The sequence below is a fragment of the Ictidomys tridecemlineatus genome, chromosome 12 (genome assembly GCF_052094955.1).
Source record: "Ictidomys tridecemlineatus isolate mIctTri1 chromosome 12, mIctTri1.hap1, whole genome shotgun sequence".
Lineage (NCBI taxonomy): Eukaryota > Metazoa > Chordata > Mammalia > Rodentia > Sciuridae > Ictidomys > Ictidomys tridecemlineatus.
In genome coordinates, this window is record NC_135488.1 from 70,620,544 (window position 1) to 70,634,923 (window position 14,380).

At 34.3% G+C, this 14,380-nt stretch overlaps 1 protein-coding gene across 10 annotated transcripts in view; it reads right to left on the reverse strand.

Annotated features, from left to right (window-relative positions):
* Positions 1 to 14,380, reverse strand: part of Ehbp1 (EH domain binding protein 1) — a 316,989-nt gene that overhangs the window by 199,981 nt on the left and 102,628 nt on the right. For all 10 annotated transcript variants that reach the window (XM_040271158.2, XM_040271164.2, XM_078029123.1 and 7 more), the window contains one exon: positions 1,753 to 1,934. In XM_040271158.2, the coding sequence (XP_040127092.2) occupies positions 1,753 to 1,934 (182 nt within the window). The remainder of the gene's footprint in view (positions 1 to 1,752; positions 1,935 to 14,380) is intronic.

A 14,380-nucleotide genomic window follows, 5' to 3' on the forward strand; every position in this document is an offset into this window, starting at 1 on the left:
TCAACGTGATTCTGCAATCTGTACACCGGGGAATAATAAGAATTCATACCCCATTTGAAATAAATGTATGATATATGATGTGTCAAGATCAATGTAATGTTTTGAGCAACCAATAAATTTCTAAAAAAAAAAGAATCCTTTAGATATTAAAGGGCATTCAGTCATTAGAAATATAAGGGTGATAAATGAAATTGGGAAGAGAAAATAAGTTACATTGTATATTATTACAATATTATTGGAATGATTAAGATCTTTATAATCTGAATCATAAAACATAGTCATTAAATTTAATGGAAATAATCTTAAAAAAAAAAAGAAGTAGGTAGAGAAGAAATTCAGGGATTTCTGAGAGTATCCATTCAATTCAAACTGAGACATTTGATATAGCTGAATTTCTTCTCACCCAGATTACTGTGAATGGTTTTGATTCCTTCCAATGGAAGGAAGACCACCCTCAAATGATCTGCTCTGAATTTGTTTCTCTCTTTTTTCTATGTTTCCTTTCCTTTCTTTTTGGCTTAAACTTCAGGATAAGATATTTTTAATATCTCTGTATTTTCGACTATAGTTTAAGGTCCTGAGATGAAAGACTAAGATGTTTTCATTCTGGACTAACCACACTCACTTAGAACCTAACTTCTCTGAGAGGAGGCTTATTGTTGTTATCTGCCCAGTTATTTGCTACCATGTAGACAAGTGTTAATCATCTCATTTTGAGCAATAAACAAAATCCATCCTTATCATTCAAGTGGACATGGCCAATTAACTATAATTGTGGTTACTAAACCACATTCCACTAGGTCAGATATGTTCAGAACTGTGATTTGGATTGGATTGAAACGTTCATAGCTACCTTTTCCCCTCACCTTTAATAGGAAATTCTAAGAATAGCTTTTCCATTTATCTCATTCCTTCATCTTTTACTTCAAGGAGGTACAAACTCTTTCATTAAACCAATAGCATGCATTTACTCTAACTGTATGCAATAACTAGAGTGAACTAATACTTTTTCCCTCCTGTTCTATGTTTTAATCTAATCAGAATTTTACTCTTTTAAGAGACTAGATTCAAGTCTAGAAATCTGTGCAATGCTTAATCAGTGTTTAAAAAGTAATTTTTGGTTTTTATTTTTTGAGACAAGGTCTTGCTTTTGTTGCCTGGGTTGGTCTTGAAATCCTAGGCTAAGCAATCCTCCCACCTCAGTATCCTCAGTAATGGGGATACAGGTGCACACAACTGCTTTACACAGAAGTGATTTTTGAAAAGGATAATAATCATGGTAAATTAGTTTATCTGCATATACTTTTCTAAGCAATTTTTGGAAGGTTGAGCCAAGAAAGATGAATTGGCAAAAAGTTTCCTTAATTCTTTCATCCCTTTTATCCTAAACTTTTTATTTAGGGTTCCTCTCACTTCTTAGTTGCATCAAGTAGCTTTACAAATTTATCTGTCTGCACTTTAGACTACAGGCTGCTACAATGAAGATAAACACTTATGATACCCTGTAATATTCAATTCAAAATTTGAAATCAGTTATTATATATAGTTTTATACTATAGTTCATTTTTTGGAATCAAAAGAGGCTATTTATAAATAACAAGGAGTTTATTTAACTCAGTCTATGAAATAAAGAATGATGGCTATGTTATATGATGTTCAACTAATATTAGTCTGCTGAGCCAAAAGTTCTTTTCTTGTGGTGTCTTGAAACACACAGTGAATGAAGCAGCTTATTTGACAAAAGAAACTTACGTGGCTTTTCCTTCCCGAAGGAAAATGCAAGATAATGAAAACTGGAGAGTGGCAGATACAACTTTTTTAGACAATGGCTTGAATTTTAACTTGACATCTGTCTGAGTTGGCATAGGGCTTGCATACTGTTTCATATTGATGCTGCTAGTAGCAAGAGCTTTCCTTCGACCAGAAGGGGATTCCTAGAAGACACAAACACACACACACATAAATAAATAAATAAATAAATAAATAAACAAACAAATGAATAAATAAATACATTTTTAAAGATTATATATTTTAAAATTATCTGATAGCCAAACAATAAATTAAAAAAAAAACATTTATTTTTTACTTTTAAGTGGACACACAAATTTCATTTTCATGTGGTGCTGAGGATCGAACCCAGTGCCTCATGCATGCTCAGCAAGCGCTCTACCACTGAGCCAAAACCCCAGCCCCCAAATAATAAAAGTTAATAACAGCTGAGAACTTCCTTCTCCAATTAACTCCTATAACATAGTAATAAATAAAATCATGATGAGGTTTCATTATAGCTTTTATATCTAAGTAAGGCAGATAAGAAATTAGAAAGAGAGTACAGGTGGAAAAAAGGAAAGACTAGAAAACTCTAAATATCTTGGGAAAGGAAAAGCAAGGAACAAAAACAAGGACAAAGTGTCTCCAGATTTACTGTGAAAAAAGGCTCTAACACTGGGCTAGGCACCAACAAGTAGTCAACAATGGTTTTCCTTCCTTTCACTGTACTTAATGATACAATGTAACCTACTAATATTTCTCCTTTCTAACACTCAAAATTTTTTACAGAACTTCTACCCTAGGTGGCATTCTTCCTCTTTTTTGCCTATATTATCTAAATTCTATCTATAATGTCATTTGATCCTTATTTCTTTCCAAAGAACATTTCCAATCATTCCAGTTTGTAATTCTCTCTCACTTCCATAAGATCACACATTTAAAGGAAGAAACAGGTCTCTGATCTCAGGTTCATGGCAGCACTGCTAACTAACCCCAGAAAATTTCAAAATTCTTCTCGGCATTACTATTGCCAATTCATCAGAAATGGAACACAAAATGAAACCTGTCTGCTATTGAAGGTGTTTAAGCCATCATATTTCCTAATTGAAACAAAACAGCAAAATAATGACTAGGCATTAATTACATGTAAAGCACCGTAAATTCTGAAGGGATATGATGATGAATAACACATAATTCTTGAGTGTGTTTCTAATGGAAAGGAAAAAAATTTTATGGGTAATTTTTTAATGACATCAATCGGAGGTTTTATACATATATATATATATTTATTATTATTTCTTAACATTTACTGATCTGGCAGTTGAGAGCAACATTTAAGGCTGAATGTCAAGTTCAAGTTGGGTGACCTTGAACAAGTCAGGACACTTGAATCTCAGTGACCTTCCCTGAAAAATAGAGGAGCTAAACAAATCCACTGAAGTCCTGCAATTATTTTCTATAAAATGTTCCAACCAAGGCAAGAAGAACTTCCATTAATATCTTTGAAATTTTATTTAATAAATCTTTATTTGTCCTGATTGACAAATCTGCCTAAAATAAGGATATACTAGTTTAATCAAAACATTAAAACAGACCTCAAAAATATGACATTTCTGCCCAGCAGAATAAGTAAAAATGCAATATAACATCCCTAAAGAACACCTTGTTTTAAAATGTGGTCTTATCTGTCAGATTATGCACAGCAATATTATACAGAACTATTAGTGCATGTAGATACCCTATGAATGAATTTCAAATATGCATCAAGCACTTGAGAAGGATTTAAGCCCTCTCAGAAAAAATACTTAAGAATATGCAAATACCCTCAACTGAATCAAGTTGAACAGATGTGTCTATCCCAAACAATACAAGTGTTCTTTCCCTGGTCGCTACTGTCAATCAAAGAATAAGATTAAGGTCCAAGGTTCTGACAATGTGCAAAATGATAAAGTACAATCAGGGAGTATCAATTTATTACACTGATATGAACAATAATCTCTTATTGTACTTTGGAATAGCTAAAACTTCTACATATAATATAGGATTTAAAGCCCCAGTTTTGAAAGCATGACATACAAACTGTCATGTATCATTTTCAGTTTTTATTAAATCTCTTTAACAAAGTATGACTTTGATCCCTTAATGTAATCATTTAATGTTGCAACAAAATAATCAAACTATAAAAATTAAGTTAACTTGGAAATAAGCATGATTTTGAAAACTATTAATGGGCTGGGGATGTGGCTCAAGCGGTAACGAGCTCGCCTGGCATGCGCAGGGCGTTGGGTTCGATCCTCAGCACTACATAAAAATAAAGATGTTGTGACCACTAAAAACTGAAAAATAAATATTAAAAAAAATTCAAAAAAACTATTAATGGTTCCTATAAAAATCTAGGTATTTGATAATTAACATTCTGTCAATTTCATTTTTTTGGACAACAGTTATATAAAAATTTTTTCTGCTGAACTCAGGTTTTATGATTAAAAATGTTCTAATTATTTGATAAATCAAAGTTTTTGAAACAATAGGTAATAAAATCTAAATTCTAAACACAATTAGCTGAACCATTTAAGCAGAGGTTTTTAAATTTCAGGGTTTATTAAAAAGCAAAAACCAAACCAGGAGAACTGATTAAAAATGTAAGCATACTTAGATCCCACTCCTACAGATCCCACTCCTATAGTACAACTAGAGATGAATCCAGGCAGGAATCTGCTGACTTCTAATAAGTAACACCCATCTCACTAGTACCAGATGATTCTGAGCCAGTTAATCTAAAATCACATTTTCAGAAATACTTTCCAAAAGGAAGTGCTAACATAAAATTATTTTAACATAAAAAATCACATTTTTCATAACTACTCATTGTTATAAAAAGCCTATATTTTTCCATTTCTGTGAAATCCTGCCTATTAGATTGGAATCAAATGAACCAGGGTTAGAATGTGGCATCAGCACTTATTTACTCTAGCAGACTCTTCATGTATCTAACCTTCAATCTCACATTCTCAAATTGGAAATATTTAAAAAGTTGAACAATACACCAAATATCTGTTAGAATGAAAAACAATGCAAAACTCTTTTATACTTCCCAGTGTGGTGTTGCATGCATGTAATCCCAAAAACTCAGGAGGCTAAGATAGTAGAATCACAAATTTGAGACCAATCTCAGCAATTTAGTGAGCTTATTGCAAAATAAAAAATAAAAAGATCCAGGGATGTAGCTCAGCTCAGTAGTAAAGTATGCCTGGGTTCTACCCTCAGTATCAAAAACAAAACAATTCTTTCATTCTGCTGTGTTGTATAACCATCACTACTGTCTGTTTCTGAACTTTTTCATCAATAACTTCCACTCTCCCATCCCAGCACCTGGTAACTTCTATTTTTTCTATCTCCATAAATCTACCTGTTTCTTAAATAAGTGGAATCACACAGTATGTGTCCTGCTTATTTCACTTAGCATAATGTTTTAATTCTATAAAAAATTCAATTAGGATTTTGATTGGAACTGAATTAAATATGCAGATCAATATGGGTCCCTGGACATCTTCGCAACTGAACTTCATTATTATAAAATAGGGTATTTCTCTCTACCTATTTAGAACATTAATGTCTCTTAAAGTTTTATCATTCCCCCCTCCACAGATCTTGTACATTTTTTCCTGGATTTATTCCTCAGTATGTTGTTCTTGTAACAAATAATATTGTCTTTTAAATTATACTGTTGAATTATTTCTGGCACATAGAAAAGCAATTGAATATGCGAGGAGAATTTGCATCTAAGCAATTTTTCTAATATTCTTGTATTAATTTGACTACACAGTCCTACATATTAATTTACTAGATATTCCTATATTAATTTTACTACATTCCTTTTGGGTTTCTATTTTTATTATATCACCCACAAAGCCAGCTATTCACTCCATGTTTCCAATTTTTATTCTTTTTCTTTTTTTTTTTTTTTTTTTGTGTGTGTGTGTTTTTTTTTTTTTTTTTTTTTTTTTGATGGTACACTACTGGCTGGATTTTTCAGTATGATGTTGACCAGGTATAGTGAAGGGGCCATTCTTTATTTATTCTTGATCTTGCAAGGAAATGCTTTTGATTTTTTATTGTTAAGTTAGTTGTTTACTAGAGTTTTTCCCTCTTAATATTACACTTTCCTTTATATAATTAAGGAAGCAACCTTTTATTACTGTTTTTTTTGAAGTTTTAATTTTATTTCTAATTAAATTTATATAAATGAGTATTTATCAAATGTTTTTTCCTCTATATTTCTGGAGAATGTAAAGTTTTCTTACTTTTTATTCTTAATAGGTGGTAAATTAATAATTTTCCAAAGTTATGGAAACCCCACATTCCTGGGATACACCCAATGAAGTCATGCTGTAGTATGTACTGTCTTTTGTATATTATATTTGTGGCTTTGGATGCTGCGATGGTTTGGATGCAATTTGTCTCTTAAAGGTTCATGTCCTGGAAGCTTAGTCCCCAGGGTGGTAGTGTGAAGGTGGTAGAACCATTAAGGGATGAGGCCTTGGGGAAGAAAATTAGGTCACAAAGGCTCCACCGTCATGAATGGATTAATGCTATTTCATCATTCTGTAGATGTGGATTAGTTCCTGCCAGAGAGCATTGTAATAAAAGAGGCATCATGAGCCCTCCCTGCTCTCTGCCTTCTTTTGTCACACTCATGTCTTTTCTGTATTTGAGTGTTTCCCTTTCCCCTTCCCAGCCATGTTGTGATATAGCCAGGGGACCCTCACCAGATACTGCATGATACAGTTTGGAGTTTTCATTGACTAGAATTGTGAGCCAAATAAACCTCTTTTCTTTTTACATATCTATATATGACCCAGCCTCAGATTTTTGTTAAGCAACACAAAATGGACTAAAATTGATGCCTAATATTTTGCAAGAAAATTTTTCATGGGGAAGATAGGTCTATGATTTTATTTTTGTGCATGCTGCTTGATTATTTATCTCAACCTGATAAACTGAGCCATTTTCCTTTTCCAGAAAGACTTAGAATTATCTGTTCCAAACGTTTGATTGAAGGCACTCACTGTTTCTGCCTACCCATACACCAGGTAAGCATATTCCTTACAGTCCTGCCTTGTTATTTCTCTTACTAGGAATGTTCTTCTCATAGGCATTATATGTCCAGCTCTCCAATTCCTTCAAATCTTTTCTTAAAATATACTTTACCTGCTGGGCATGGTGGCACATGCCCCAAATCCCAGCAACTCAGGAAGCTGAGGCAGGAGGATTATGAGTTCGAAGCCAGTCTCAACAACTAAATGGGGCCCGAAGCAACTTAGTGAAACCCTGTCTCAAAAAACGAAAAGGGCTGAGGACATAGCTTGGTGGTTATGTACCTCTGGGTTCAATCAGAAGGAAAAGAGGGAGGGAGGGAAGGAGATCAGACCCATCTGACTTTACCAAACAGGCTTTCTCTGACCACTCTACCTGAAATTTCAACCACTTTCCCAATATATGTATTTCATCTCCTCATTCTTTATGCTGCCCCTCTTCCTTATCTCATACTATCAAATATGCAAGTTATGTATTATTTTGTCTCTTCCCTATTGTAAGTTCAAGGAAGGCAGAAAATTTTGTCTATTTTGTTCACTATGTGCCCTACTTCAAGAAACCATTGTTCAGTAAATATTTATTCAGTAAATGAAAAATCATAATTGTATGACTTATTATCAAAACACTTTGAATTACCTTTACATCATTAGTTTCTTCTGTTCAAGATTTTTTTCCTATCCCTCTCATAAACAGGAGAAATAGTGATGTGAGCTTTCAGTGGAGTGGAATGTCTTGTAATTTAGTGACAAGAACTATATAGTCTATTTCCATTTGTTGAGCTGGGTAGAGGTGTCTCCAAGCCAAACAGGCACTAACAGGTAAAGGAGACCCTAGATGTAAAGAGGAATGGGGTAGATTAGGAATTCCTTCATGTGGTTTATATGATGGGAAGGGAAGTGAAAGTGGTAAGCAATATCAGTACATCCTGGGAAACTTATTCCATAAGCACTGTGAGAGTTAGGAGCAAATAGGTTCTGTCTGAAAGTAGAAAGATCCATGACTAAACTCCATGCAGACTGCTCACCAACCAGAAGCCACAGACTTCTTTACAGGCTCCTCTTTCTCCTTCTGACATTTAACTTGCTCTTCTTTTAGGACTGTCTCTATGAATAAATAGCATATTGCCAGAAAAACTTGTTAACCCAGTAGTCTGATAATCACTGACTTTTGCCTGGACAGTTTAAGCCAACAGTTCTCAAGTGTTTTTGTCTCAAGATCCTTTTACAAGTTTTTTTTATTCTTTTCATTTTTTAAAGTTAATTAATTAATGTTTAATTTGTACATATGACACCAGAATGCACTTCAATTCATAGACACAAACTGAGCACAATTTTTCATTTCTCTGGTTGTACACAAAGTAGAGTCACCTTATTCATGTCTTCATACATGTACCTAGGGTAATGATGTCTCCTCATTCCATCATCTTTCCTACCCCTCCCCTCTACCCACTCCCTTCCCCTCCGTTCCCTTTTCCCTGTCCAAAGTTCCTCCATTGCTCCCATGCTCTCCCCCAGCATTATGGATCAGCATCCACTTATCAGAGAAAACATTTGGCTTTTTGTTTTTGGAGATTGGCTCTTTTACATGTTTTCATTGAGACTTCCAATGAGCTTTTGCTTATATAGATTATATATATCAACATTTATTCTATTAAAAATTAAAAATAAGAAATGAAATAATTTAAAAACTAATGTTAATATATTTTCATGAAGAATACATACACTTTCTATACAAAACAACTTAATGAGAAACATTTCTGTTTTATATTTCTTCCATATCTCTGATATCTCCTTAATATCTGAGTTTTGCTGCTGTTGTTTGGCTTTTTTAAGATTAATTAATTAATCAATATTTGGCAGTACTGGGGATTGAGCTCAGGGTCTAATGTATAATAAGCAAATGCTATATCACTGAGCCATATCCCCCATCTCTTAATGTCTGCTTTAACAGATGATTCTACTCTCATATTCAATCTGTATCATATATTGTTTTGGTTGAAGTATTCATACAACATCAAGAAAATCAGGTCCCACAAAAGCATGTAGTTGAAAAAGACAGAAATATTTTAATAACCTTTTCAGGTAATTTTGGATCTTTGTATCTAATATATTATACTAAAACTCTACAAGTATTAATTTCTGAAAGGTTAATGGTAATGAAGAATATGAAAGTTTATCAATGAGCTTTTAAACTGTTAAATTAACATATATTAACCTAGCATGCAACTGAATGAATCTTTTACACATGCATAATTTTCTAACATTATACCTTGGTCATTTTAAAATAACAATTATCTGAATTATGCAGATGTTGACACATTACATTATTCAATACCAAAAATGACATTCCATCAGAAAAAAATTTAAGCATTGGGAAACTATCAAGCTAAAGGTGGTGAGCACAGTTTTTCCAAATCTGAATTTCCCATTGAAAGCTTGAATTTTATCAGAGACAACACATAATTTCATTTGCTTACTTGTACATGATATGTTCACTCTACTGCTCAGTTTCAGAAGTAATTTGCCAAATACTCAATGCTGAATAACTGCAGTCTGTTAGTCATTTTTTTTTTCAAATAAAAGTAGAGTTCCAGGAAACAAGTTTACTTTAATTTACAACTCAAATGATAGCCCAAGTGCTTTTTCTTGAAAAACTTTGTCCTTTGTAATGCAACATTAGTGCTTTATACAAACTTTCCATTTCGTCAAAGAATATAACCAAAAAACTAGTATTCAAGGGTTGAATTTAATCCTTACACTGATGATACAATTCTGGAGTCTTAACCTCATGCAATAAAGGAATTTTATTATACTTTCTACCTTGAGAGAATGGGAAGTACTAGACTTTCCCTGAATCTCGATGCAGAGATAAAAGTCATGGGTTCAATAGAAACCCTCCGTAGGAAAGCTGTGATCAAGACTACCTGCTTTCAATTATTATCATTACTGTTTTATGTTTTAGATTCTATCAAGTGTCATTTTAAAAAAACTTTTTTATGTGTCATATTTTACCTATGTTTTTAGCTATTTTCTGATAGGGGTTACTCATGCTATCTGTCTCATTGCCAGAAGCAGTATACTTCATTTGAATTTTACAAAAACAGAACTGAGCATCTTGATAAACAACCATCACAATTAAGTTTCCCTTTCTTACAATAAGTTTTTCAATTAGTAATTCTTAAGACTTGTCAGAATTGAGATTTATTTTATTGGAATTCAGTAGATGTGGACCTGTGATTAGCAATACAATCTTGTCATGATTTTGTTGTTTTTGTCTGTTTAGATGCCACGCCTTATAATCACCATAAGCAATAAGTATCTGATGTTTGTGGCTTACCCCTTTCTATAGTCTCATACTCTTATTATACTGTAATGCCTGATCTTGTTTATGAACTCTGACTTGTTCTGACTATTACATCAAGGAAAAAAAAAGTCACAGGCAACTAGATTTCTGAGAACATCCTAAGAAAATGTGACTAGATTAATGTTGGCCTTAAAAGTTATTCAATCTTTATCCTCTGTCTCATGGTTACACAAATTATTTCACAGTGTAAAGAACTAACCCCAATATCTGTGTCAACACCCATTTACTGACCGAAGAAACTAAATCATCACCTGAGATAATGTGGAATTTGAAGACACCTTAGAAGTTTCTTAATTCAACCTATTATTCCAATGTAAGAATGTTTAGTAGAGGGTTGTTTCTTGGTACTTTTCATTCAAATTCTACCTAAAATCTCCCAAGACTTTGCTCTTTCTGAAACAAATAATTTTGTACACTACAATATGAAGACCAACAATTTTGCTTTATGTATTCAACAAATATTTATGACACGTATTATGGGCCTTGGCATTCTCTCATTTAGCTCTTTGATAGCATTTTAAATTTTATTTCCAAATGATAAAAACCAAACTGGAAGTCAAACAGTTCTAACTTTTTCAAAACTGTGATGCTGGTCCTTTGAATTGTCATAACTGCAACATTTCTTGAGTCGTGCTGAAAAGATCTTTGCTTCATCAGCAGACCAAAATGAAATACTTACAGAACTTAATTTGGGATTCATGGAGCAATTAAATGCAAAAGTAGACAGGTCACAGGAAACTCTCTCAACCACAAAGACTTCATTGGAAAACATAGCAGCTAAAATAACCAACTTAGATAGTTGGGATGGAGGAGTTTGGTAGCACAAATGTAAACAGAAAGAATCAACATTTAAAAATCTGTTTAGATATTTACTCATTAAGAATAAAAATCTAACTTTCCTGTTTTAAAAAATATCCAAATAAAAACCTTCAGCCTTCTCAGAGGGAAACTCCAGGTATACATAAAAACACAAGTCTAAATAGGTTCAAAAATTTGAATAGGGTATAGGTTGTCCAAGCTCAGGGTCGGGTAAGCAGGGAGTAAATCTGATGTCAATTCCAGTATAAAACTGGCAGTTTATATCAACCCTTTCTCCTGTAACTCTAAAGAACACAAGAAAAAGTTTACTTATTTTATGCAGTCATATAATCTTAAATGAGAAACTAAATTAGCAGTTTTTAAAATTAGTTTCCATTAGATGAAAATTAGTTTCCATAGCCTCTTAATCACAAGACTCACCAAACTAAGAGAAATATAATCATATTTGTTTAAAAAGGAACTGGCACCCAAGGACTTATCTTTCATGTCCAAGACTCAAATGTCCACTAAAAATAACTCCCAATTTTATAAATAGACTTAATCTTGAGGTCCAGATCTAAACACTCAAGTTCCCACCATTGATTCTCATTGCATTATAATGCAACTGATGAATCCAGCCTAATTCAATTTTAAGACTGGGAGCCAACTCGTCACAAAGTCATGAAAAGTTTATTTCTGTTTTACTATAAATTACTGCGATTTCTAAAGTTGTTTGGAATTCCTGCCTATGCCTTGAACTCACCCATGCCTGGCTTTCCCTGCCCAGATAACAACCCTCTCTAAAACCTCAGTGGTGCCTTATAAATTCTGATGTTGGGATCTGAATTTACTCCCTACCTTGAAATATCATGCCATGCAGATATCTGCCTTTGTATCATGCTTGTCAAAATCCCGTTATCTTTAAGTTCTCAAGATACCCCCATGGGGTACTGATCTCTAGCCCAGGGTTTTGGGAACAGTACGTCCTGGCCAGCTCAGGTATACACAAATATAAGCTTGCTTTAATTTGATTTAAAATCAAATTAAAGTCAGTGGTCTTTTCTTTGTGTCAGGGTTCAACAGAAACATAGCCAAACTGAACCCCTTAAGTGTTTCTTCCCTTAGTTTTTTAAATTAATTTTTTAATTTATATAGGATAGTGGAATGCATTACAATTAGAATATTCACACCAATTCATGTCTTCATACATGTACTTTGGATAATAATGACTATCACATTCCACCATCATTTCTAACTCTCCCTTCCCCTCCAACCCCTCTGCCCTATTTAGAGTTCATCTATTCCTCTCATGCTCATCTCATTTAATTATACCAGCATATGTCAAGCCTCTTAATCACAAGACTCACCAAACTAAATTGTCTCTAACTGCTAAATCTTTCCAGAATCAGGATTCTTCTTTCCAAATTGATGGCCACTTCCTCCTAAATTCAACCCTTATCTATGAGCAGATGACTGCTAAAGCCTCTGAATAATTTCCCTTTCTCTAGTTTCATATGCAGCTAGATTTCATATTCTAGGGTTTATTGTATGAAGGTTATCATGTTTTATAAATGCTGTATTTTTTTCCCAATGGTATGAACAAATTCACAACAGAAAAGTACAAATACATAGAGAAGCACTCAAACCTTCATCAGGTAGCTAAAATCATGGTTAAATTTTTGATATATTTTCTCTAATCTTTTAAAATAGTTAATGCTATTTATAAAATCTTATATTTTTTAAACTTAGCATTATAAATTTATAAACCTCAATTTTAGAAATTCCAAGTCATTCTATACTATGATGACACCAAATATTTATAGAACTATTTCCTATTATTGTATATGTAAGTCACTTTCAAATTTGCTATTCTTAGAAATGATGCTGCAGTAAACATATTTTTTGTTCAAAGTATTTTTGGCATTTCTCTTTCTTAGGAAAGATTTCTAGTAAGGTATTTTGTTGAGAGCCACAGCCAAAGGGGCCCCAGCAAACTTCCAGCTGCCAGCAAGCTTCAGACTGCCCCAGCAACATCTAGCTGATTGGCTCCTCTGCGGTGATGTTCATTGGGCTGTTTCCCTGCCCTTCAGACTGCCAGCTGATGATTGGCTCACAGCTGCCCCAGCAACATCTAGCTGATTGGCTCCTCCACGGAGCTGCTCATTGGGTGACTTCTTTGGCTCTGCCCACGCAACCCAGCCAATCGGCCTCAAGAGGAGGAGGATTGTGGGAGGAAAAGGCTGGTGTGGGGGAGAGAGGCTTGTGGAAGCCGGTGGTGGCAGTTGGGCTCTGAGGGTTTTTCCCTGGAGCTGTTTTGTTTGGCGTTTGTAGTTCTAAAAATAAAGTTAGTTTCTTTTTGACAAGTGGCTCCTGATTTGTGCCAAGCCAGACTTCGGCATTTGGTGGCCCGTACGGGGAGCAACTGAGGGTAAGTAAACTGCTCGCCCCTGAGGGCAGGGCGAGAGGATGGGGAGCCATTCTAAGATTCCTCTTTTGTTTTGCTTCATTTTTGTTTTAACTTGCCTGTCCCTGGAGATGAGTGAGAGGGAAGAAAACCCACTCACATCTGAGGAAAAACTATTTGCGTTTGAGGAACAGATAGGGAGAAAGGACGGATGCATATGTCAGGAGGATAGAAAGGCTGTTATAATGATTTTGTGTGGTTCCCTTTTTATTGGATTCTGTCTCGGTTTTGTTTGGCGTCATCTTGTTGGGTTGTATTATAGTAGAAATACGGGATCAGCAATTAGTAAAAAACAAACCGAAAGAGTGTTAAGTAAATTGTTAGAGGAAGGAAGCTTCCCAGTAAAACCAAGAGCAGTCAGGGCATACGTTGATGTAATACAAGAATATAGCCCATGGCTTTTTAAGGAGGGGTTGTTAGATATATCACAATGGAACCATCATGGTGAAGATTTAAAAAGAATAGAAAAGAACAACCCAGGGACTCTGCCAGTTGGCACATTGTCATTGTGGACGTTGGTATCTAGTTTGCTTAGTCCAAAGCCTTCAGTTCAGACAGAGGTAGAGGAAGAAGAAGACATATTGATTCAAGTAGAAGAGGAAGTCTCTCAAGTTAGTCAGACAGAGGAAAAGATTCAAGTAAAAGCTCGAGCTAGTCAGAAAGAGGAAAAGATTCAAGTAAAAGAGAAGGTCTTTCGAGATAGTGAGACAGAGGAAGGAAGTTTAGAGCAGAAAAATCTATCAGGGGAAAAGTTAAAACAGGTGACTGCTAATAAGACCCTTTTGTTAGAGAGCGTAAGTGTCCAACCAACAGCACCGCCTCTACAGGAGACTGCTACTAACAGCATTCTATCACCAGAGGGCGTAAGTGTTCAACCAACAGCGCCAC